A 25,868-nucleotide genomic window follows, 5' to 3' on the forward strand; every position below is an offset into this window, starting at 1 on the left:
GCTGCCTCTCTTGATAGTTAAAAAGACCCAAACAAGAGAGAAACAAAGGGTCTTTTAAAACATTTTTCTACTGGGAGGAAAAAAAAAAAGAAAAAAAAAAAGCCCTGTGCATCTTGTTCTGGCTTTTACCCTCTTTCTCTTTTTTTTTTTTTTTTTTTTTAAACACATAAAATATTTTAAAAACCATTCACATACTGTTATTCAAGAAACTGGCTGTATTACTAGGGGAAAAAATAGCCCATCTCAAGAACAAAGGCTAGCTCTGTGTGTCTCTTTCTCTCTCGCGTGCCCCCTTTACTCACCTACTCCGAGTTCCATCAGCATCTGCTCCAGGGCTTTAATCTTCTTCTGTCCCACCGAGCTCGGCAGTTTCATCTGGAACACAAAGGTAACAGAGCCACACAGCTCAGAGATAGCCCTCACTCACAGCCGTCTAGTTCAAAAGGCAACAGAGCTTTTCTTTTTATAGTGCAGGGGGAACAAAAAAAGAAAGGGAAAGAAAGGAAAATCAAGTGGTAAGAGAAGGAGACAGGGGCTGAAAGTTTTCAGACTAGGTCCGAGGGCAGGTATTGAAAAGCCCGGTCGCGAAGGCTTTTATTTTCTCTCTCGTGTGTGTGCAAGACACGCTGTTTTACAGTTTCCATGTGTCACTGAATTAACAACAAAAGTTCTTCTTGGCTTCAAACCCTCTCCCGCGGTGCCCAGCCCATCAAAGGGCTCATTTACACAGTGGCTAATGTGCAACGCTGCCCTACTTTATTCGCTTTAGCCGGCCTGATTAGACTCATGCGCTAACAGACTCACTTCTCCTTTTACCTGCTGAGCCCCAGACCTGTGGGATTCATTTACAGAGCGGGCTTTATAACAAAGGGGAGAGACAGAGAGAGCACAGTTACTTGACTGGCGGAAGTGTGAACGCACATTTACATCGGAGCTAAGGGGCTAGGTGAGAGAGGCAGCATCAGATGTGAGCTATGAAAGGGAATTGGAGCTGGCCAGGAGAGGAAGAATGCATACACTTAGCAGGGTCCTTCCTCTGCATTCATTTGGGCTCTAGCAGGAGTGCGAGCTGCTCAGACCAAGCGTTTATTAGATGACAAGCTGCACAAACGCAGCTGGCACAATATGGCAGGGACAACAGGGCTCCAAGCCCTGCGATGCATCCGCTAACAATTGGAAGAACATTCTTTCCTCGACAATGCTCAAAGACAGAGCAGGAGAAAGGCGATTCACAGTGCCAAACACCTTACTGGCCATCCGGCTATGGCTGGGTATGTCCTACTGCACCTCCACAGCCCCAGCTTTTCCACCCACCCCTGCAGCCAAGGATTAGAGGGCACCCTGTCCCATTTTTATACCCTGAGAGTCCTGGGCTCAGTGTCTGGGCCAGCCTGCCAGCCTGGAGCACCGTGAAATGATCCTGAGAGCAAGAGACTTTGGTCCAGTGAACTGTTCTGCCCCATAAGGAACCACCCAAAACTTTTAAGACAAGCAGTGCAGCTCTGCTTGTGCCATCCCTGATGTCTAGGGCACAAGCCATTAACAGAAAGCCCAGCATCACAAGACCATCAAAGAGATCCAGACAGCACGATTTTCAGAGCGATTTCAACACCTACATCATGGTGTTGAGGGCAACATCTTCCTAGCTAGAGACAGGACACCCTTTGGTCAAGCACCAGTGACAAAAGCACTCTGGACTTCAAGTCAACTGCAGCAACAGAGGACAAGAAATCAGAAAAGTTCACACCTGGCTAGGCACACAGACAGCAGTCGTGGTTTGCTGTGTCGAGGAAGAGCACAAGCTTTTCCCTGAGGAGGCTTTCACTAGCTCAAGGAACTATTAGCAACACAAACCACTGCTCTGGCAAAACCTTCAAGTACTGTGTGACCTGCTCCTGTCCAATGGAGTCTGGTCAACAAACACCAAGCCAAGGTCCTTAGTGGTGCTCCCAAAGACCAGAGGATGGGGCAGGCACAGACAGCACAAGTCGATTTCACTACAAATAATGGAACACCAGAGATGCTGAAGAGCAGTGGGGCTGTTTGTTTAGTGTACAAATGTATCAATTAAACTTCCTTTCAATTCAGGCAGGAGGATCTGTCCTGTGAAGAGGAAGGCTTCATTGGTTTCTCAAAGCAAGAGTATATTTTAATTTTACCATCATTAAGAAAATGCTATGATTTATGTGGCTGCTGTCAGACTAATATCTTTAGAATTTAGCTGGCTAAGCCAATTCATCTCTAAGACTGATGAAGGCTGATTGCTCTCTATGCAAAATGTATTACAACTAAATGAGCAGTCTATTACTCAAATGCTGCTGATAATCTGTTAGCCAGGGTCCGTTAGCTGGGCTGCCTTGTTGCAGGAGAGAAGTCTTCATGTCCTGTATGGCTCAGACAGGCCCAAGCTCACTTCAGCAAGTCTTCTTTGTTCTGATGCCTTCGGCAGCTCACCAGAGATGTGCTGGAGTGCTCTGAGGAACGAGGTCACAGCACAGCTCCCTGGCTACTGATGAGCACGCTGGGATGGGTGCTGTCTGAAGGCCCTCTCTCTGCATTACCAAAAAGCAACATCCAGGGCAACCTCAGTGCCTACCCCACAGCTCTGGGGATGCTCTTGGCACTGTTGTGAACTAAGCCCTCTGCAGAGGCTAAGGGAAATTCCTCAGAGAACTCCAGCAAGCAACCACAGCTTCCGAGGTGAATGGCATTTGCCCTTTTCTTTCCTTCCTTACACTAGACTATTACTGTTATTTATTATCTTTAAAGTCCCCGTATAATAATAATACCTGGGAAACAGATTGCTCTAGTCAGAAAACTGATTAGCTGGGATTTTTGAGGTTACTATATTTCGGATGCTCCACTCCTTTGACAGCTTCTCCCTACAGCCCTGTTCGCAGCACCAGCCCGCGCTTATAATTACACCAACGTCGCTTTTGATTTAAGGACTGCAATCCTCTGTCCTTGCTATAAACAACCCGCACTAAACACATGAACCACATGTATCAGGAGAAAAATAAATAAAGAGTCACAGAAAATTGCGTGGACCAACAGCACGGGGCCCCAGAGCCTCCCTGCACAGAGGCAAAGCCTTGCTGCTCCAGGGAAACTGCGCAGAGCTTCCAAATGATACAGGATTTTCCATGCCTTTATTTAATGCTTGAGACATCCCGCCAACAAAACCTTGCTAATTCACACTAATGACCAGGAGACCTACTGCAAATTAATTGCAAATCGGCAAAACTCATTAAATGAACAAACATGGTAAGAAATAACTGAAGATACAACCTCCCCAAACGGACTCGTTCCATTTGTATCCGTGTGCCACTCAATTTCCATGATTTATGATAATACTTTTAAGCACAGTCATAAATGTATTTATTTCGGAAGAGTAATGATGGCTGTGTAATTGCAGAGCCTGCAACACAACGCCCTGTTGTGTCCTGCAGCATCATCAGCTGGCAGGTAGCAATGAGCACGGGGGTCTGTGCTGGGAATGGGGCAGGCCTGCAGAACCTACAGGAACAGATTCAGCTAAACACCACTTGTGATTGTATTTCTATGACCACCTCAGATGTCCTGCTCTTGTCAAAGCTCCATTTTTGGCACTCCCGAAAATCCTGTGCTGATGATCAAACTTTCTGTTTTGGTCTCTCACCAAAAGCCAAGAGTTTTAAATGGCTGACCAGTGGTTATTTGGACATCTCACATGACATTTCGCCCTCCCTGGTGCTGCACTCCATTTTAATTCAAGACAGGCTTTTCCTCGAAGTCATCCTTCCCCAACCCCCAACAAAATTGTCCTAAAACCGTTAATGCCAAGAGCTCCACACTTCTGACCTGTGTCTCTGCAGCTATAAAACCGTGGTTTTACGCACCAGGTCCGTTGTGCAGCATTATAATACAGCTCACTGACATTGAAAACCACCTTCTTTGTGGATTTCAGCAGCATTCCAAGAAAACTTTCTCATTAGGCACTTTCTTCATGGATGCCTTTAGAGTACTGAGTTGTTTCGTGGGTTTCCAGGAAGACGGAGTGCTGAAGTTTCAGGTGAATAATGCTGTCTGCATTTTCTGGCTGAAGATGGGGAAAGAAGGTCAACCTGTTCCTTGCTATGGCTCTACTCTGCAGGAACACACAGCCTCCACTTTTGCATGGTTTTAAGACTCAAGGAAGGAAAGAACCATATTACGTATTTTAGCTTCAGAGCTCTGGAATTTAAAAGACCCCAACAGATAAACTCAATTTCAAGTATGAATGTGCACATTTCTGGCAATTTAAAGGACTTAATTGCTCAGAACTAAAGCGGTACAATGAGAAGTGGGTGGGTAATTACAAGGGATATATGCAAAAGTTGGAAAAGTTTGAAATTACACAGATGTTCTCTACCTCAATGAATGCACACACCTTCCTCTGTCCCAGCTTACAGCCACAGACCCCGTGTCTTACAACAGTGCCTGCTGCTCTGCCAGACTGAGATTTAGGAAAGATGATAATTAAGAAAATATATATCATAGTGCCATGCCATCCCTGTGATGCAATGTAACATTAAACCCCTTTGGGTAGGCGTGGGACCATCAACTCACCCCATCAGTGAGGCACAATGCTAAATAAAACAATACTTTAGGAAAGCATGTCCACATTAACTTTTGTAAGTGCTTATTTCAGGCTTTGTTTTCAGACAGAAGTCAGACATACCTCACAAATTCCCAAATCAATTGTGCATAAGTACAAACCCTACACTTCAGTCCTCCTGCTAGATTAACCTGGCTTCACACGCTGGAGGACTACACCTCCTCTTATTCTAGAAACCCCATCACTGCACCAGAGTGCTCTCTTCCCACCTGAGAGTATAGGAAGGCTCTGGCCCAATGCTCTTGCACAGCACAGAGCTGGATGAAAACGGTGAGGGATGCATTTTTCTTCCAGCAATTTAGCATTCACTGCCCTGCAGGTTAGTTAATAACGTCAGCGTTGGAAACATGTTGGATTCACCTTCACCAGTTCATTCAAGATGTTGCATCCTCCTATTGCTCTCTTAAAAAATAAACACCCCCACATTTTCATCCTATTCGAGTCTTCACAGACTTGCATTTAATTAGGAACCACAGCAGCACTCACTTAGCCCTAATTAAAGGGCACGTAATGCAACATGTCCACGGTAATGCCACAACCTGAGTTTGATCCAGCCTGCACCATTTGTTCATAACATTTACTCACAGAAACGAGGACGCCATCCTCCCCTCGTGCCTCTGGCAGGCTCCCCATGGACATTACTCTCTCCCACTCTCTTGCAGAGTGCAAAATTTACAACTTCACTACTGAAAAACTGCTAGCAGAAGCAACAAGCACAATTCTGCTAACTGATACATGGGAAATTCAGACCTGGAAACATATACTTTCCCACCTAACAAGAACGTGCTGACCGCCACCAGACTATCCTACCGAGATGCCTCAGACTGCAATCAATACAAAACAAATAAATTATTAATTGCTGCAAGTAATTAAATTTATCAAATCCAAATAAACTGATATTTTATGGAACTGCTTCCAGAGCTAAGCCTCTGAAGGGACAGTATTGATCACAGGACAGACAGATGTTTCACATGGCCACAGCCGATGAGGTCTGGGTTTGCATTAATGACAGGCAAGGAACAGAGCCAACAGCCTCTGCTACAGAGCAAACAGGCACTGTGCTTGGCCATTTAATTGCGAGGCAGACCAAATAGGGAGGATAAACACACACACAGCCCCATCTTCCCCTCAAGTATCATTCATCTCAGTGCTGCAGTAAGCACTCAGTTCATACTCCAAGAAAAAAAAAAAGATGGAGAAGAAATCACACACACATTCCCCCTACAACCACAGTAAATTCTTACTCATTAATCAGTGCTAAAAACAAAATGCTCAGCTGGCTAGTAAATATTTAAAAGCTGTTGAGTGTGAATATTTGAATCAATGGGTACTAAAGCTGCACTTGAAATTTGCCTTCTTCTACTTTTATTAATTGGTTAGAGGGGCAATTTGTCTGCAGGATGCTGGTTAGCAGAAGGGGCCGCCCTGCTGTTTGAAAGCCCTTCCTGAGAAGATGGCCAGCTCTGAATGACCACGCTGCAGTCCTTCCTGTGGGCTGAGATCTCCACAAACTCCTTTTCACCCTCAAGTTCTGTTTTGTTACCACATGAGACATCACTCAATAGATTTTCCTACAGTTCCTTTGTTTCCGAAGCCGTGACAATAGAGCAAGGACACAGATCAATACTAGAAACACACAGGAATAGGGACAAATGTCCATCCTTTTGCATCCATCACCTTCCTTCATAAAAGCACCACCCTTGCCATTCAGCAGCACTAGCTAACCAGAACTTAGAATTTGCAGACAAAGCTGAGAAAGAAAATGAGCAACTCAAGGTAAAACTCCAAAGAGAAGTGAAGTATGCCAAGGTAGGCCCTGAACAAAATGAAGCCTCAGGTTAAACCGAACATGAAGCTGAAGTTCAGCTGAGCACGACATGGCACAGAAACAGTGGTGAATTCAAAACAAGCCCAGCTCTGCCCTGCAGAAGCAATGCATGGCACAGATCACAGACGTGCGTTCACTGTTGGTTTGGCTGCATCCTGGTAAGGATTCAAGATTAACAGCTCTCATTTTCCCTCCCTGTAGGCAGGCCCTCAGCAAAGCCTTCCTCGTGGCTCCCTGCCTTCCCTTCAGTCTCTTCCTCTCCATTCCCCATACAAATTCCCTACTCATCTCTCATTTCCTCTGGCTCTTTGGCTATCTGCCCTCCCAGCTGAGCAGAGCTGGTATAACAGGAAGCTTTCTAGAAGTAACACTTAGAATTAATAATACATTCCTGGTGTTATTTTCATAACAGCTTTACTAACACCAAAGGCAAAGGTGTAAAATTCCTTTTCAAGGAACTCATGAAAGGCTTTACTCCCTTCCCAAACATCTGCTACCACCTCCTGTTCTCAGTGCACCAAGGCAATACGCTGACTTGAATTAAGATGAAGCTTTTCATAATGCCCAGCTTCCCACTGCCATTAGAGAAACTCACGATCTGTGCTGTCAGGAGGCAGAAGGGAAATCCCATGCAGAGCAAGGGCACGGGGGCTGTGGCCTTCTTTGCCCGTGGCCACAGCCCTATGGAGAACAATAGGAGACTGAAGCCATTGTGATAGAAGGCAGCTTGTCAAACTCACTGGAGAAGATTACACTTCAGCGTCTGCTGAAGGAGAAACTTTCAGTTATGAAGAATAATGGCTGTAAGTGACCATTAATCCTAGGGGGAAAAAAAAAAGTCTTCAAATTCAGCCTGTGCATAAGATATTTGTAAGCTTTAACAACAGGGGGAACTTTAAAAGCCTGAGCTGCCGTCATTAAAACTACTAGGAACAAATTAAGTTGAATACAGACCGCTTCCTTCTTCAAGGACACACTTCTATATATTAATTTTAACTCAACTTATCAGACTAATTGTAAATCTTCAGGAAATAAAAGAATCTCTCTAATCAAAGAGTAAGTGCCATTAGCCTTGGGATGGTACGATACATTTCTGACACGTGACAGAAGTTCAGCTCCTGTTCTCAGTGCAAAATCCAGCTGCACCTAATCACAAAGGTGTAAAGCATGATGGCAAAGTACAAAATAGAGATGACAACAGAAGCAGTTAGATAAGGAACCCCTTAAGACTTCAGGCAAAAGAACTGCAGGATATCACAAGCCTTCAGGAATCATTTTCCAGTGTGCTCAGAACAAAAGACCTCGCACTGAATGTTGCCAGAGTACAGCTTTCCAGCCCTGAACACCACTTTCCCTGCTAGCCCTAGCCTGCTCCCAACTCCTACCAATCCAACACTGCTGGTGTGGAGAGGGTTTGTCATGAAAATCCCACAGCTGAAGTATTTGGATTAGCATGGATTGTCTGCTTTACTTTACACCACTCAGCTCTCCAGCACCTCTCACCAGTTCACAAGGTACTGATCTTATGCAATCAGTTCTCCCCATCATCCATATGTGAAGGAAGTCAACCTATCAGGAGGGAGAATTAAATAAAGAACCCAGGCAACTGACTAAAGACTACAAATGAATTCGTTTTGCTGGCTTGGAGGGAAGATTCATGTTTCCAAGCAGCAAAGTGCTATTTTTCCATCTAAACCAGTGATTTGCAATCTGTTAAAATTTGCAAACAATTGGTCCTTATAATACCAGCATCTACCTCAAAAATTGCAAGCAGAGCATACAAAGCTGCTTCAGATCATCTCAGGAGACTGGATACTGTAGGCTGAAAGTTGCTGAAGCAGACTACCATGCCTTAACTTACCACTGCATTTTCTAAGCATTAAAGAGAACAGGAAGAAGCCTGTGGCACCTATTTTCACAATGGATGGGATCTGAACTGTGCTGTTTGGCACACAAAAAGGCTGCTGGCTTTGCCAGATGGTTCCATCACTGACAGGTTATTGCTCAGTCTCCCTTTCAGGGGAAAAAAAAGTAAGAAAGATCAACCATCACTTACTAGTTTTCAAAATCTAAATCAATCTCCATAAATTACTCTATTTATCTTAGTGCTGGAGAACACATCTGCCATGCTTCCATAAATCTCAGCGCACACACTGCAGTACGGCCCATAACTTGTTGGATTTTTTGTTGGTGCTTTTTTGGGGGGGGTTGGGTTGTTTTTTGGTTTTTTTTTGGCAGAGGTTTGGCTTTATTTTGTTGTTTTTGTTTTGTTTTTTTTTTCTTCTTCCTCAAGACTGCAGCCCCTTTTCAAACAAGTAACCTGTAGGTGGTGGCACTTCTGCACTAAGGGGTCTCCCCCCCAGCCGTGGCTTTGCACAGGCATGCCACCTTTAATGTGCACATACACCAGCAAGTTAAAGCAGCATCATCCCCAACGTGTTCTTATTAGCAGCCCCAGGGTATTCCCAACAAGATCTGAAACTATTCTGACACAAAAGCAGCATCCCATAAAATATTCTTTAAAGTGATCTAGAAAGTGGGGGGGGGAAGGGCAAGAAACCTCATTCACCACCTTTGCTGCAATAATGCAACTAAGGATTTTTTTTATTTGGTTAGAAAAAGAAACCAAATTTGTCCTGGGCAAACAGGATTTTGCTATCAAAACCCCTCTGAAAACATTCAGCCAGCCAGGCAGCTCTACCTGACTTTGTATCCCAAAACGTGTCGCTAAGAGACAGATCTCAAATTTTGCAGATTAAACAGCAAGGAAGTTCTTTTCTCAGAGATGTCTGAATGACAGGATGAACAAAGGTGCTTTTCCCACACGTATTTTCCAAAGCAACATACTGGGAATAAAAAGGCTAAAAATTGGATGCATTTATGTACCTCTCTCTTTACAAGCCATAATCTGAAGATCCAGTCCTTAAGTGCACCTTCTCACCTACTAACACAGGTGCTCTACGTGGCCTGTGACACTTAGCTGCAAGCTGTTTGGATCAGACAGCTCCATTTGTGTCTGCCACGTGTGTCCAACAGCCGAGTGGACACACCACTCACAAACACGAGCAAGCTCAGGTGCCCCCGCAAGGCAATGTGCTGGCTTCCACAGAGCCAGCATTCCTATTTTCTGAGTCTCCACATTTGTGGCATTCCTTTCTTATTTTAGAGGCAAGATCTTGACTTTCTTTAGCTATAAAAGGAGAACAGGCGGACTGAAAGATATTAACAGAGGTCCCACGGGACCAGAACAACAGCCTACCCTCTGGCTTCGCAGCGTGACACCTGCAGATTTGAAGTCAGGAAACTTGATGCCAGCAGTCTCAGGAACGGCCTGAAAGAGATCGAAACAGGATGTGTTGATGGAGGAAACAAAAACACAACATTTGATAGAGACACTATCTGAAGGGGAAACGCTGTTTCCTATGACAGAACCACCTGCCATGGCCACATGTCAGAGCTGGGGGGAAGAGGAAAATCCCAAACAAACTCGCAGGGAAAAATACCGGGGCTAAAGGCACCTCTGCAGAGCTCAAGCACTTTGTTAGTTTGCTTTAAAAGCACTGCTCTCCACAAAGCCTTATCCCCATCTAATGAGCATAAACCCTCACCCTAAATGGTGGGTACCACCATGTGCATATTTGCACACTATTATCCCTGTCTAACCTGGCCCGTTTCACTGATCAAAATTGCCCAAGACTTCCCAAATCTGCAAATTCTCTGATGTAAGAGCTGAGAAACTTCTGATCTGCACAGATACGAACCCACTAACGAGGATGTGCAGATCATAAGGACGGCACCCCTCCAGGGAAGCCTGCTGTTCATACACATTTTTCCATTTGTCCTTTAATTAGACAGTTCTCCCTTTTCCCCACTTCAAATTTTAAGCATAGTAATATGAGAAAGTAAACTTCTAGCACAGCTGCCTGACAGCACAGCACACGGCTGCATTTAAGCAAAATGGAAAAAATAAATGTAATCCCATAAACATCTGCGCTGCTGAGCACAGGTGAGCATATTTTTAAGTGATTAAACCAGGCTATCAGCAGGGCCCTTTGCATAGAATAGTACAGGGCCCCCTGGATGGGTCAGTGATACTCATGATTGAATCTAACAATAGCCACAGTCACTGCAAAATGCATGCTCAATCATATTATTCCAAAAGGAACAGTTATCTCAGATCTCCCAATTTCTCTGGAGACAGCATTCGCCTTGCTGCTCCATCATTTCTGTGCAAGAGGCTCTGCAGCTTGCTCTTTGTTCATTCCACACAGGGCTGACACAAATGAGGGCCACCCCACCATCAAAAGATGCTGAAGGACAGTGACTCAATTCTTCAAGTTCCCTGCCACTGACTCCCACTGCTGTATCAGCTACCTGTATGTCTTCGTTCGGAGACAACACCCTGCAAATCACTCTGCATGGCCAGGCATTCAAATTTTTGTTATCTCTGGTCACCCCAACCATCAGAGGCCCCAGGAAGAATTTTCTAAATGTGCCCGTGACGGAAAAAGTTATCTCTAACTACCCACTTTTAGGGAATCACTTTGAGATTCAGCAGGTTGCAGCCTCTCTCCCTGCATTATTAGGGAGAAAGAAGGCTGCGACCAAAAACCAGTACTCTCTGATTCCTGTGGATGAAGGCTGGCTTTCAGATGCCCCAAACTCTGCTCCCCAGTCTGTTGCTGAACACCCTGACACAAGCACTGAAGGTAAATCAGCACCGTTGGCTTGGCTGAGACAACTCTGACTGCACTCAGAACACGAGCAATTAAATGAGTTCTTTTGCCTCGCGTGCCTGTACACGCTGTAAACGCTTCAACCTCAATTGACTCTTTGGTAAATGATTTTCCTTTGTTGAAATGATGCTGATGCAGCTCCCGATTCAAATTCTTAGTTAAAATGCAATTTTTTTCTTACCGTTTCCCGGCTATGGTTGGTAATTGACTCCTAATGGACTCTGTCATGGTTGAAATGATGCTAGTGCAACAACAGAAACTGCTTCTCTGCCCACCTCGGTGTGCCTATCCAGTACATGACTGCAGACAGGCTCCAGCCCCACATGCAGTTAGTGCTAGATTCCCTCATCTTGGCATCCACAGCATCCTTCCAGTCCTATTCTCCACCATCACCTTTTTGTCATTACCACTAATGATGAGCTACTTTATTCAGAGGAAGACAAGTGGGTAAGCTTTAACAGATCAGCCCTCAAGGGAACTCACTGCACAATGTCCCCAGCACTGCTGTACTCATTATGTTGGCTTGGGTGCTGGGGAGAAGTTTTAAGGTAGTGGTGGCTATTAGGCACGCTTCACTGGGCAATGACTCTCTAGCATTCACTTCTTCTCTCCCTTCTCTGCACAGAACCTTCTGGGGGATGATGACAAGTGTTCCCTGATCACAGTGTGGATGGACAAGAGTTACTAGTGATTAGATGGAAATACCTGAGATGTAACAGCCCTTCCTATCAAAGGTGCTGGTTTTAGTTCAGTTCACACTGCCCTCTTTCCAGAAAATGAGATTAAGGTAACATCAAATGTGAATCAAAATCTGTGTTCCGGGCTTCTTAGACTTTAGCTTGGCTCAGAAAGAAACGAGACACAATAGCTCCCATAATGCAGGAGTATCACAGAATGGCAGGAAGGGACCTCTGGAGGTCATTGATTAAGCAGAGACACCCAGAGCAGGTTGTTCAGGCCAATGTACAGACAGCTTTTGAAGCAGGGAGACTTCACAACATTTTGGACAACTTGTTCTAGCACTCTATCACCCACACAGTAAAGAAGTGTTTCCTGATGTTATGCAGAACCTCCTCTGTTGCAGTTTGTGCCCATTACCTCATCTTAGCACTGGGCACAACTGATAACAGCCTGGCTTTGCCCTCTGTGCACCTTCCCTACAGGTATCTATGGACATTGACAAGACCCACCATCTTTCCTCCTGTCCCAAGCCTCCTTTCTTCCCAGCTGAACAGTACCAGCTTCCTCAGCCTCTCCTCATAGCAGAGATGCTCTGCTCCATTTATCATCTTGGCGGCTCTCTGTTGGACTCTTTCCAGTGTGTCCATGTCTCTCTCCATGGACACAGCATCTCAGCAAGACTGCTCTGATCACAGCTGAGGCTCAGGAGAGAGACGTGGAATCAGCTTGAGAAAACGTTCCTGAGAACCAGGAGCATGGAGGGGATGAAAAACCCGGTCCAGGAAAAGAAGGCAGGTGAAAGATGATGGGTCTGTGTGACAACTCTGCACAGCAGAAGCAGAACACCCTTAGGAGAGCAGAGACAGACGTTTTTCTCTCTGCCATGAGGCATGAATGGTTGGCTGACACCATTTCATCCTGTTTCTCAGGTAGGGAAAGGAAAACATTATTTAAACCAGCACTTTTCAAATGGGAGACAGAGAGCATACTAGAGTTCTCTGCAAACGGCTGACTTCCAAAATTCATCCAAAGAATATCTGCCAGAATGCAGCAGCTATCAGCCACTCTCCCCTAAAATGCTGAAAGCCTGATCCCAGTAGAATTGCTGAAGCAAACACACGTTACCCAGCCAGATCACAAAGAAGGAAGAAAAAAGATAAACGTTTACAGGCTTCTCTGTCTCTTTCTTCTGCGGCAGCTTCTTCTTGGGAGCCTTGCGTTCAGCGCGTCTCTGTTCAGTGGTGGTGTCAGCAGCTGTGATGAGTTTCTGCAGATCTTGTGTTCTCTTCTCTCTCTCCTTCTTTCTGGTTTCAATTTTGCGGAGCTCCTGAATGAGATATTCCTCTTCTGCCACCTGCAGACCAGAGCACAGAAAGGCGATCAGAGTAGTACAAGAGGCCTAGCAAGGCAAGGGGGCCATCTACTGATAACAACCACGCTCTGGATCAGCTGACTTTAAGTTCCTCTGCCTAAGCAGAGGGCTCGGATTAACAGAGCACATTACGCTCTGCAGAGCACGGTAAGACAGCTTACAACCTAGCAGGTACTGTGTGGCAACATTCACGGTCCACCCTTCAGCAGCAATCATGAGTGATCAGTCTCCCCTTCAGAAAGGAGAACGAGCACAGACAGAAAGGGTAAAAAAGCTCAAATATGCTATAGCTGCAAATGCAGTGCTATGAAAAGCTGACTCCCCCCAGACATGTAATTACATTACATCTAATATCAGCACACCAATACATGTGGGAAAGACAAGCAGAGTCGTTACACACATAAACTCATCGCTAGATTGAGCACCTAACAGAAAAGGAGTTTCCCAAACTTTGGGGAACACACAGCTCCTTAATCTCTAAATCCCAAAACCATTATGCCACTTCAACAGAGAGGAAAACTAAGCGTGCCAACTTATAGCCTTTGAACAAGATTTATACTCCAAAGGAAATAATTCTCTCCCTGTTGGGACTCAGGATCTTTTTTAGACCTGTAGATGGTATGTGCTCACCGTGAGCCTATGGGAGCCAGAATGAATTCAGATATTATGAAATATCACAGAACAGTAAGGGTTGGAAGGGACCTCTGGAGACTAGTCCAACCCCCTGCTAAAGCACATTCCCAAGAGTAGATTACACAGGAAAGCACCCAGGTGGGTTTTGAATATCTCCAGAGAAACAGAATCACAGAATTGTAGGGGTTGGAAGGGACCTCCAGAGATCATCAAGTCCAACCCCCTTGCCAAAGCAGGTTCCCTACACCAGGTAACAGACTCCACAACCTCTTTGAGGAGCTTGTTTCAGTGCTCTGTAACACTCAAAATAAAGAAGTTTTTTCATACATGCTTCTGATATCTAAGGACACTGATCTGATAACTCCTTCTATTCAGAGGACTGGAACAGTTAAGTGTCACAATGAAGGTACTAGCAGTTACCAGAGGACATAACTCTGCTTATCCAGCTCTCTCACCTGTAGAGTAAGACTCCTTAGTTATTGTCCCTTTGTATCCTTTAAAAATGAGAAATCCCCCCCCAAAAAAGCAATACTCAGGTGTTGCTGTTTTCTTGTTCAGTCTTTTTTTCCCTTTCCCTATTTTCGGCCTATTTTACCCACCCACTGATGTAAGCCTGGCATAAAAATTTTGGGGGCAACAATACTCTCTTCTCCATTACCTGTTCTGGTGTCCTATTGTACAGCCTTTCCAGTTGTTCCTTCCTCCTCCTCTCATGGCCAGCATCAAAAACTGGGATTTTCAGGTCTGTGCCTGGAGCTGCACGAATATTAGCCAGCTTGGCACAAATGTGGTAATACCGTTCCTTCAGGTCTTCCACGGATCTTTTCTGAGGAAGACATCAAAAGAGGACTGAATTATGAAAGAACTAAGCAAAACATTGCACAGTAACCAGATAAGGACACAGTAGCTGAAGGATGTCAGGTGGGGTGTAAGAGAACACCTGGGATGAGGATTACCAGGAAACTGACAGACACACCAGAGGCCTCCTCTGAGCTGCTGTCATAGCAGCGGCCATAGCCAAGAAGGCATCAGCTGCAACAGTTCATTGCCCAACATTACATGGAACCTAAACCATGATCTATCACAAGCACTACAGGTGTTTGGGCTGCCCAACTGGGCAGACTCTTGTTATTTCACTTTGTTACATGCTCTTCACCCAAGCATGTCAGAAGGCAACAAAAGCCTCCAGCTCTTGAAAGCTTTCTGTGGGAATCACATCACTGCCAAGTCACCAACAGGTTACAAGAGATTTAGGACCATGCCACCAGGATTGCATCTTCAGACCACTGATGGTCATTACTTCTCCAAAGAGATGACGGAAGCCTGCACCCAGGTCAAACCTCAAGTCAGAAGTAGCACAAGAAAAAAATCCCAGTCTTCCAAGGGAACATGAGAAGATTCTTCTCCCAGGGCTGATACAACAACAGAGAACACCTATCCTGCTCAGTTAAACAAACTCCCCAGCTGCCTCATCTTCAGGGAGTGAGTCGTTCTTCTGGCAGGGACAAACCTAACTTCCTAATAAAATGCAACAGGGAATGAACACAAGTCACAGTGGATTTAATTACAAACAAAACAAGCAGCGATGCCCTGTGCTGGAAATTCAATATTCCCTGCTGCCAATAATTCATTATTTTCCCCTAATTAAGTTGATATAAAGGGTAATTTGCTCTTTGCAGCGCAGCAAGCCCTACATGTGCTGTAACAGCAGGCTGCCAGCAACACCTTGGCCCTTGGGACTCACCTTAAACTGCTGGTGATCATAGCGGTCATGAATCACCACGAAGCGCAAGTCAAAACGCCGAGCCAAGTCGAAGAGGTGGTCTGTCTCTGCTTTGGTCCACGCATCATCATGGAGATACATCTGGTACTCCTGCTCTGAGTAGACAGGTACCTGCACTGTCTAAGCAGGGAAAAGAAAAACATGGCAGCTCTCTTACAACACCACCTTTCTCACATAGCCAGCTGATAGCAGCCGAAATTCTGGAGCTGAGGGCAAGAGCAGCAGGCTGACAGGAAGGATGAAGGATCAGGGAGGCACTGCGAGAATCCTGAGCAATGAGCCCTGATAGAAAGTGTAAAGTAGGCAGAGGAATTCACAAGGAGCAACACGGGATCTCAGCACCACAAACTACTGCCTGGTAGGCTGAAACCTACTTCACATAGGCAGAGTCACCAGCCCACATCCCGAAAATAGGTTGCAAAACTGCCACGTAAATGTGAGAGTGAAATCAAGGCTGGGCCAGCTTCCCTCCCTTCCTCTCGCACAGCAGCACCAATACCTTGGCATCAGCTGCTCTGACAGTTGATTCTAATTGAGATGGGACATGCCTACTGCCTGGGAGCAACAGTGTAGACAAGAAAGGGTCCTATTCCTCAGTATACTTCCTGCTTTGATACACAACCCACTTCTTTCAGAGCACAATCCACACCAAATACAAAGATCTGAAAGACCAGAGCAGTACAACTGAGACCTGTAAGCCTGGCAAACAACTCTGCCTTTCCTTCCTCATCTACCCTTTTCCTCAGCAGAGCTACAAACAGCACTCCATCCCAGGTGCCTAAAAGGTCAAACCCACATCACATTTTCCTGCTTAAAACTGCTCTGCAGAGGCTCTATCCAGAACACAGGTGTCACATAGTGCTCCCTTAGATTACTAAAGGAACAACAAAAATATTTAAAGTCACTCCCTCCTTTACCACTCCTGCAGTGGAACTTTGCTCTGCCTGATGAGGTCTTGCAAGAGAAACAAGAAAGCATCACATGCATGTAAGCAGCACACACGCTTCAAAACCTCCATGCCCTCCTGAGTCCTACAGCAGAAAACTCATCCTCATCAACTCCACACAGCCTCTTCAGATCTCTCCTGCCTTTCTTCCAGCACTTAGGCACGGAAGCATAAAGGTGAAGAATATCTCTTGGAGACACACTGCACACACCTCAGCCTTCAAGCACTACTTCTATCAAAAGAAAAGCCATCCTACTAGACACCATAAGGATGTCCTATATACTTCTTCAGAAAAATTTTCTTTTTCAAGAGTATCATACATACATGAAAAGAGCACAGCCCTGTGCAGCAGATAGCAGGGAAGGTGACAGATCCCTGGTCATAGAAGGGAAGGAGACAAAGAGCAGTCCTCAGACACCTCCTCAGCCTCTCTCTCAGTGGCTCACAGGCTTCCCCACTTATGACAGTCTACACAGTGGGGACTCCTTCAAAGAGATAACTTATGAGAGTTACTTTGGTTGCCTGTATAAGTCACTTAAGGTTTTAGCACCTTGTGGCCACGCCACTCAGAATTTGCATTTGCAGTAAAACAACTTGAAGCTGGATCAGCAGAAATGGGAAGAGACTTCTGAGCACAAGGAACACAGTTAAGCACTGCAGTGTTGGAAGCAAGTCTTCTGTAAGAGGACAAGCTCGCATGAGATGGGAAGCCTGAACATCAGATGACCATCAGTTTAAATGCAATACAGCCATGAAGATGCAAACAAGAGCCTCCAAGAGGATTTCCAGCAGAAACTGAAAGGGCTTCAGTTGCATAACAAGACCTTGTCTGGAATACCAACTACAGCTCAAGTGACCAATGCTCAGAAAAGATGAACAGAGATGGGAACAAATAAAGAGAGGAGCAACAAGGATGAGTAATGGGGTGGGGAGCTTGTGCTCTCTCCTCAGACTGGATGAGAAAGGAGCCTAGTAGAGGAAGCCTGAAAGAGATCTGACTGCAGGCTTCAAGGATGCTGGACAGAATGCAAAGAATACTCACAGGATGGGAAAAGAAAAAAAAACAAAAAAAGAAAAACAACTGATATAGACAAAGAAATTGGCTCACAAGAAAAAAAAAAAATTGCCCATTTAACATGGAGAATTCAACCTGGAAATGAGAACCGGAGCAGACAGTAATTGGAACAGCTTCCCAAGCAAGCACAGGGGCAGGGAAATCCAGCAAATGGAACTTGATCAGTTTATGAAAGGGACTGGATGGTGCAGGGCCTGAAAGAGACAAGGGTTCAATGGCCCAGAAAACCCCTCTCAGTCCTACACATTTCACACTACAAACTCACACAATGATGGGCTTTAAATTAGCTGCAACTGCTCAGGAAAGATCCTGGAGCCATGAGACAGTTCTGTGAAAACACCAGCACAATGCTAAGCAGCAGTGAAAAGACAAACTGAACAGTAATAATGACTAGAAAAAAAGAAACAAACCCACCGTACCTCCAGAACAGCAACATGCACTCACAGTCCACCCATTTCTAAAGAAAGGATGTTTGAGCACAGAGGGCAGATACAAGTCAAAGCATGGAAAACAGTGTATGCAGCAAGGACAGTTTACTGTCTTGTAACTCGAGAGCTCAAAGGCATCAAATGAAATCCACAGATAACAATTATGAACAACACAGAAGCACCTCTTTGCACTACACAAAATGAACCTGCAGAACTCACTGCTGTACAACGTTCACAAAGCAGATTTCTGCCCTGAATGCACCCACTATTAAAAACAAGTTCCAAGTTAAGAAATCCCCAAGTGAAACACCAGCAGAAGCTAGCAACACACGCGCTGTATTTGCCCCCTTCTCCTACTCTTTCTCCAAACCTTTATGAACAGTAGTCAGAAAGAGAATTTTGGCTAAGACAAGCCTTTCAAGCCTTTGTTCTGACACCAGCGAAGCTGCTTTTATGTTCTCATTTCACAATGGATCATAGGGGAAACTGGAAGCACAGAGAAAAGGCAAAGCAACTGAGCAGTGGTGCAGGAATGGAGTTAAAGAGTTTGAGTGACCAACAGGACAGTCTGCACAAGAATGTGGGCTCATTAACAGGGGTGAGAGACACAGACAGAGGTATCACATATGCAAGAAGGATCCAGGAGAAAAGTAGGGAAAAACAAATAAATTTGCCCCTAATATTACATGGTTGTGTGGGTGCACACAGATGGCAGAGGTCTGTACCACTAATCTGTAGGTTGCAGCCTTGCTGAAGACTCTTCTGTCTGTCAATTCACAGTACATGATAAAGTTAAGGAAACAAGAATCATGTAATTACAACACCCAAGCGTGGTCCCCTGTGATAAACTTGTCTGAACTCAGCCAAAAACTGTTAGAGAGGTAGAGTCTTAGAGATAATTGCACTGCCAAAGTTTCATGCAGACAGCTAGGTAGGTGCCTTGACTAAGTGAGTCCTGTTTCAGACTTCCACCCTAGACATCAGAGAAGAGATACCACAGGAGGCTCTTACCAGCGTCCCAACAAAAGAGAAAGCATCAGTCAGAGTCTGAGCCTTCTAACATGCAAGGTCAACCAACTGCTTAACTCTGCAGGATGCCAGGCTTTGTTAGTGCTGATGCTCCACGGGTTGCAAACTTGAAATGTTGTATACAGTTACACACAAGCAGAGCTTCTGCAGAATCATGGGATCACATGCTTTTTTTTTTTTTCCTTCCTCCTTGAGGTTTGCATCATAAAGGGGGTTAAATGACATAATGGAGGCATACTAAGTCTCCTCCATCCTAACTTTTGAGGTCCTGACTTTGAAATATAAATCTTGCTGCAGCTTCCTTTCTGTACGCACATGAAAGCACTAACCACTCAAAGCAGATACATCTGGGACAAAAGACAGCAGGAGATTATAACAACACGTTGTGATAATTTAATATAAGATGCAAAGAACAGGGTACTGCACTGCACTGATACCACAGGAGCAATTTCAGAGGAATGCGATATAATTCAGTATCTGTGTTGGAATCTGGCCAAAAGGCTGCAAGCCAGCGTTTTGGCCAAGAAGCTACAAGTGAATTTTTTCATACTGGGCAAGATAACAAGACTTATGACTTCAATGCCTCACTCAGAATAGAGCATTTTACTACCCACAGCCTGTAATCAGGGAGAGGACATCGGTTAAGCAGCTAATTAGACGGTGCAGTGACTCCTTACCAAATTGGAACTGCACCCCTGTAACACAGAAATACTCTGGCAAGCTCTGACCACATACTGAGCCCACTCAGCTTGGAGGATTTGGAGACTTCATAGTCTGAGGCTACAAGGCTGCATGCAGTCATGCTGCAATTTAAAATGCAACTGTCAAGTCTATTTCAGCCTCCAGACATTGAAAGAACCAGCTTCCTGTCTGGATACTCAAACAGCTGATGAAAGGATAGTTTGCAGCTGCTATTTATTCACTTCTGTTTGAAATTGACCCCACTTACTTTATTGAACCTGGCGAACGGGTAGTCCTTTCCCTCCTCTGCTGCTCTCCTCCAGTGGTAGAACATAGCTCCATCTTTTCTTGCTGGGTTGGTGAAAGGCATCCACTTCCAAGGTCGGACTTTCTTCGACCCCAGCTTTGCTTTGACTGTTCGATAACCCTGAGTTGTATCACTTGGCAGCAGTGGAGGTGCATCCCTGTGGTGGAGACAAGCACCAGCTGAAGAGAAGCAGGAAGAAGCCCAGGACAAGCCAGAGCTCAGACTCACAGTGGGATTTCCCACAATATCTAGGGTGGGAAAACCTGAATTTCAATTTTATTCCAGGATTTGCGCTTCCCAAACTGCAATGCTAATATGCTCAGCTCTTCCATGATGCTTCAGTGCTGGTCATACAGCAGCACCTAACCCTAAATTGCTCTAAGCCAACTCTAGTGCTGACATAAGCTAAAGCACAGCTCACAACTTCTAAGGTAAAAAGGATGCGGAGATGATTACATACTGCCAGAGAAACAATTCTCATTGCATAAGCTGAAAGTTGCATGCATCAGAGAACAGAATGCACTGCATGGATAATTGTGAACACAATCACCTGGAAAGCAAACTATGCAAGAACCCTCTGAGGCAAGGGCACAACCCAGAGCAAGCCAAATACAGGATGCAGCAGTACTCTCTTTGCAAAAGTAAAAGCAGGTGCTATTCCCAGCCACAAAAGAAGAGCATTAGATAAAGAGAGGTAATAACACTGCATTGGTTGCACTGGCCTACTGCACATGGACCTAACTCACTCCATACACAAAGCAAACCCCTCACATTTAGAAAAGAGGCAAGGCACTGCCCAGGGAAGTCCAAGAGAGGGGCATGCAAGTGGGCCAAGCACAATGGGCAATGACTCTGCAAGGCAAGACTGCAGACGCACGCAGATTCTGCCCTGCCACCAAAAGCCCAGGCTGCAACCTGTACAGATGAACTCAAGCTCTTACTTTTTGTCAGAGTAGAGGAGTGCATAAACTTCTCTGTGCATTCCTTCTGGCCTCTTAAACGTCAACGTCTCTGAAGATTTCTTGGATTTTTTCTGAAACAAAATATTTGAATTTTAGTTTCAGACATGGCAAAATCCCCAAAGGAACATATAAAACTACAAGAGCTGGAGCTCTGTTACGTTCTTCATTTCTATCTGTTTGTAGACACCTTGAATTTCTCCAGAAAACTGCCAGTTCCTGTGGAAGACACTGACAACAAAGCACGCCTGCTTTCAGTGATAGCACTCACTGCTGCTCAGACACCTGCTTCTGAAAACACTTTGATCTGCTGACCTTACAGCAGCCCCACATCAAAACTAACAGAAGAATCACTTGTACAAGTAAACCCTCACTCCTGTCTCAAGTGTCATATTCGCACAGTAAAGCTGCTGTTGGCTTTTTGTTTTTTCCCCATGTACTATCCTCATGTTGAGAATTCAGGACAGGCAAATCAATCTAGCCCTTAAAAAGCTTGTCAGAGCTGATGGTTTCTAAGACATAATCCATCTTCTACTACCTACACAATTTTATGAAGAAGTAACATTAAGTACTGCATTATCAAGGTACACTTTGAGTGAGCCAAGTTTACTGAGTAGCCCGAAACATTTGGTCTTTTTAATTACTTACCATGTCACTACTTTTAATAGTGCTTACCACAGCACTACCTCTCTTAAATAAGAATATTTTGTGACAGTAAAAGTAACTCCATAACATAACTGCATTGAACACAGTCAATTCTAATAAGAAAATTCAAAATCCCATTTAAAAAAAAAAAAAAAAAAAAAAAAGCTATTATCTTGAACTACAGCTCCTATCCATACAACTTCATTACACACGTTCATTATATTAGTACATTTTTACTCCTAATCAAATATCTTTCTCTGTGCTTGTCAATCACTTTGCATAGGAGCAATGTAAGGCCAGCCAGGGCAGTTCCCCACGGGTCACCATGTGACCTATTTGAATACTGGCTTCCAAAATTCCCCCAGCGTTTCCAGATTTATTAAAAGTTAATGTCAGCAAGTCAGAGATCACCTCAGCCAGCTCTTTTAGGACCTGAGAACAAATTACCTGGTCCTGTTGATTTAAATGTTTTTTATGCCCAGTAATTTTTCTAAAGCATTCTCAGTCACTAATGGACTGGAAAGTACTTCATCGTTCTCCTGTTATTTAAAGACATCAATCTGAATCTTTTCTAGTTGAGAACAGAACTATTTCCTGAGCAAGTGCTGCACGGTTATTACTGATGCTTATCTCTCTCTGTGATAATGGATTATGCCTTTGGAATGATTTCATTTTTGTACTGTATAGAAATTCCAAATGCTTCGCTCCCAGCTGCACACAGCCTCCACCACTCCTTCCAAAACCTCCCACTTTCCTTCCCTTTCCTCTCTCTTTCCATTAGACAGCCAAATTTGACAAGAACCCCATTTTGTCTTCCACTCCAAAGGAGACAGATATTCTCAGTACTCCTTCCACTCTCTGCTAGCCAAAAAACAAGTGCATCTCAACCAAAGAGCTCACAACTCTGTGCACTCAGCAGCACAACATCACAGGCTGAATCCAATCAGTGAATTGCTTTCTGGACACACTTTACCATAACAAATGATTATCAGGGATTGTAACACTTCAACCTTCTAATTAGGGAGAGTAATCAGTTTTCCATTAGCCCAATTATAAACTATGTGCTCTATTCCCAGCAAGGCAGTCACAGAATCACTTCAGAGCTAAACATTCCAGTGGAAGCAAGCAAAGACAGTAAGGAAGGGAGATGGGGGCGTTTTTCGTTTTGTTGTGGCTGTTCTTTTCATCCAGTACACAGGCTTTACTTCAAATGAGGCCATCTCTGCTACATACAGATCCCTGGGGATTTCATATCCCCTGCACCATTTTCCAAGCACCTCCACATCCCAATATTAGCTGTGAATTGATCTTCCCAACACCTTGCAAAGCACGGAACAGTAAGATCTTGCCTGAATTTAAAACACAAAAGGCAACAGCACCCAATAGAATATTACCACAGAGAATGCAGCATACTTTCTTAACTATTTCCCAGCTTGCCCACATTCCCACAGGCAACACTTCCCAGTTGTCCCAAAGACGAGGCACACAGCTCACCCACATGCAGCCTGCTTGTTCAGTTTGAGAGTATTTATCATTTAAACAGGTCAGACAATGTCTCTGTCTTCTCAAGCAGAGCTGCTTTGTATTACTTACATATGTTTGGGGACTAGATGCTAAACATCTTTTTCTCTTCCCCCCACAAGAGAATTTCGGAGACAGTCGAAAACATCCTGAGTCCAGGCCTAACTCACAAGAACACTCTCTGCACAGCTACAGCTTAAATATTGCCCCAAATGCTACAGCACCAGTAACTAAGAACTACAGGAACCCAGGAACAGAGCCCTGCAGGCATGTCTAGGTACACCACAGGAATCTGAAAATAAACACGCTATGACAGGAACGCGCTTTACTCCATCTTTTCTCAAATATCCACCCCAGAGACCACACAGTAGGTCCATCAGAACCCAGGAAACAAAGCAGCAGCCATTTAGCTGTGGCAGTTCACCTTATCTGAGTTGATGATATCCTTCTTGTTGATGGTGCCTGTGTTCTCAGACTCCACACCCCCCAGCTCCAGGATGTCCCGCACATCTGCACCCGTTGCCATCTCGCTGCCTGCCTGCTGCCTTTGCCCACCACCGTCCTGTCCAGCTCCAGGGAGGGGGAGAGCAAAGAGCTGGAGTCACTGTGCAGCTCCTGGTGGTGGCACATCCACTGAAAAACACACATGTGCATATATGTACTGAGCTGCACGATGCAAGTACACATATACAGATACACACACCCTCATATAGGTACACAGACATGCAAACATATACATACACACATTTAAGCATATGCACACACATATATACACACATTTATACATACACACAGACCTAAGTGCATGCACACACACCTACACACGCATACGGAACACACAGACACGCTCATATAGATACATGCACATGCAAACATCACATACACACACACAGACCCAAGTGCACGCACACGCACGCCTATACACACGTACCCACACACACACTACACTCACACGTACCCCCACACACAGCCACCTCCCGCCCCTTAGGCCCAACACCGGGCCCTCGCACCCCACCTCCCCCGAGACCCACGCACACCATCCCCGCGCCGGCTGAGGGCGCAGCGGGCTGCCGGGGTCGCGGAGAGCCGCGGAAGTTCCGCTTAGCCCCGCTTCTCGGACCCCTCCCGCCCTCACCCGCTCCAGCTCCGCGGCCACCGGGACGGTGCAAGCAGCACACGGGCCCGGGCAGCACCACTTCCGGTCCCGCCACGCCGCGACCGGAAGTGCCCGGAGCCTTTTGTGAACGCACCGCGAGGTTGAGGGGGAGGAGGAGGGCGGTGCGAGGAGGTTTTTCGATCGCGGGTTCGAGCCCCGCTCCCGCCAGGTGGCGTTCCCGGCTCGGATCTGCGGGCAGCGAGCTGTGCGCCCAGCTCGGCGGCCGCTCGGCGAGCTCCTTCCTTGTGGAACGCCCAGGATCGGGTGCTCAAAGCCAAGTATCGCTTCCCGGGGTCTTAGCAGCTCCGGGGCTTGCCTGGGCACACCTTTCCTCCAGCCGTGCTGCCAAGCTCGTGCTGCCAGGGCCGGTCCCACGTGGTGCTGCCAATGTGTCCCTCTGTGTTTGTCCTGGGTTGTCATACAGTGCTTTCTCATTTCTGAGGGACACGGTTAGCAGACACAATGGGAGTGGGTTGGTGTTTGGACTGGATGACCTCAGTGGTCTTTTCCATCTTCAATAATTCTATGATCCTTCTTCATCCTTTGGCCCAGAGGTGGTTTCCACTATTCCCCTATTACAGAGAGAAATGAGGCTTCCCCAGCACTTTGTGCAGAGGAAGGCTGGCCCTGCCTCTGCCCTGCTTTCCCTGAAGAACTTGGTACACAGAATCACTCAGAATGCCAGGGTTGGAAGGGACTTCAAGGATCATGAATCTCCAACCCCCCCACCACAGGCAGGGCCACCAACCTCCCCATTTAACACTAGACCAGGCTGCCCAGGACCCCATCCAACCTGGCCTTGAACACCTCCAGGGATGGACAGGGCATCCACAACCTCTCTGGGCAGCTGTTCCAGCACCTCACCACTCTGTCTGTAAAGAACTTTCCCAACATCCAACCTAAATCTTCTCTCCCTCAACTTAAAACCATTTTCCCTTGTCCTGCTGTTGTCTACCCTTTCAAAGAGTTGACTCTACTCCTGTTTGTAGGTTCTTTTTAGGTAATGAAAGGCTGCAACGAGATCACCCTGCAGCCTTCTTTTTTCCAGGCTGAACAAGCCCAGCTCCCTCAGCCTGTCTTTGCAGGGGAGGTGCTCCAGTCCCTTGATCATCTTTGTGGCCCTCCTCTGGACCATCTCCAACAGCTCTCTTTCTTATACTGCGGGCTCCAGACCTGGACACAGTACTCCAGATGGGGCCTCACAAGAGCACAGTAGAGGGGGACAATCACCAGTGGCTGCAGTGCAGCCTCTCTTTTAGCACCTCGCTCACAGGTCGTCCATGCTTTGTTTGTGAAGCTGTACAACAGCACTTCTAGAAAACAAAACAAATTTTGATCTGCCCAGAGGCAGATGGCCATTTGGCATCCTTGAGCTATGATTTTAGCACCTGCTTTTCTGAGCGGGGGATTTCTGTTGTTTCTGAGGGGCAATGCTTCATCCAGGAGCTTTCA

At 45.7% G+C, this 25,868-nt stretch overlaps 1 protein-coding gene across 5 annotated transcripts in view; it reads right to left on the reverse strand.

Moving 5' to 3' along the window:
- Nucleotides 1–25,868, reverse strand: part of DMAP1 (DNA methyltransferase 1 associated protein 1) — a 33,370-nt gene that overhangs the window by 4,895 nt on the left and 2,607 nt on the right. Inside the window, exons 4-12 of one of the 5 annotated variants that reach the window (XM_048944362.1) lie at nt 24,743–24,988; nt 23,685–23,893; nt 21,077–21,168; nt 20,097–20,292; nt 15,631–15,789; nt 14,545–14,712; nt 13,050–13,235; nt 9,724–9,795; nt 303–375 (exon numbers count right to left, since the gene is read on the reverse strand). In XM_048944362.1, coding sequence (XP_048800319.1) covers nt 303–375; nt 9,724–9,795; nt 13,050–13,235; nt 14,545–14,712; nt 15,631–15,789; nt 20,097–20,292; nt 21,077–21,168; nt 23,685–23,786 — 1,048 coding nt within the window. In that variant the 5' untranslated portion in view covers nt 23,787–23,893; nt 24,743–24,988. The other 4 variants (XM_048944363.1, XM_048944361.1, XM_048944364.1 and 1 more) reach the window with 4 other exon arrangements.

The sequence above is a fragment of the Lagopus muta genome, chromosome 5 (assembly GCF_023343835.1).
Source record: "Lagopus muta isolate bLagMut1 chromosome 5, bLagMut1 primary, whole genome shotgun sequence".
Classification (NCBI taxonomy): Eukaryota; Metazoa; Chordata; class Aves; order Galliformes; family Phasianidae; genus Lagopus; species Lagopus muta.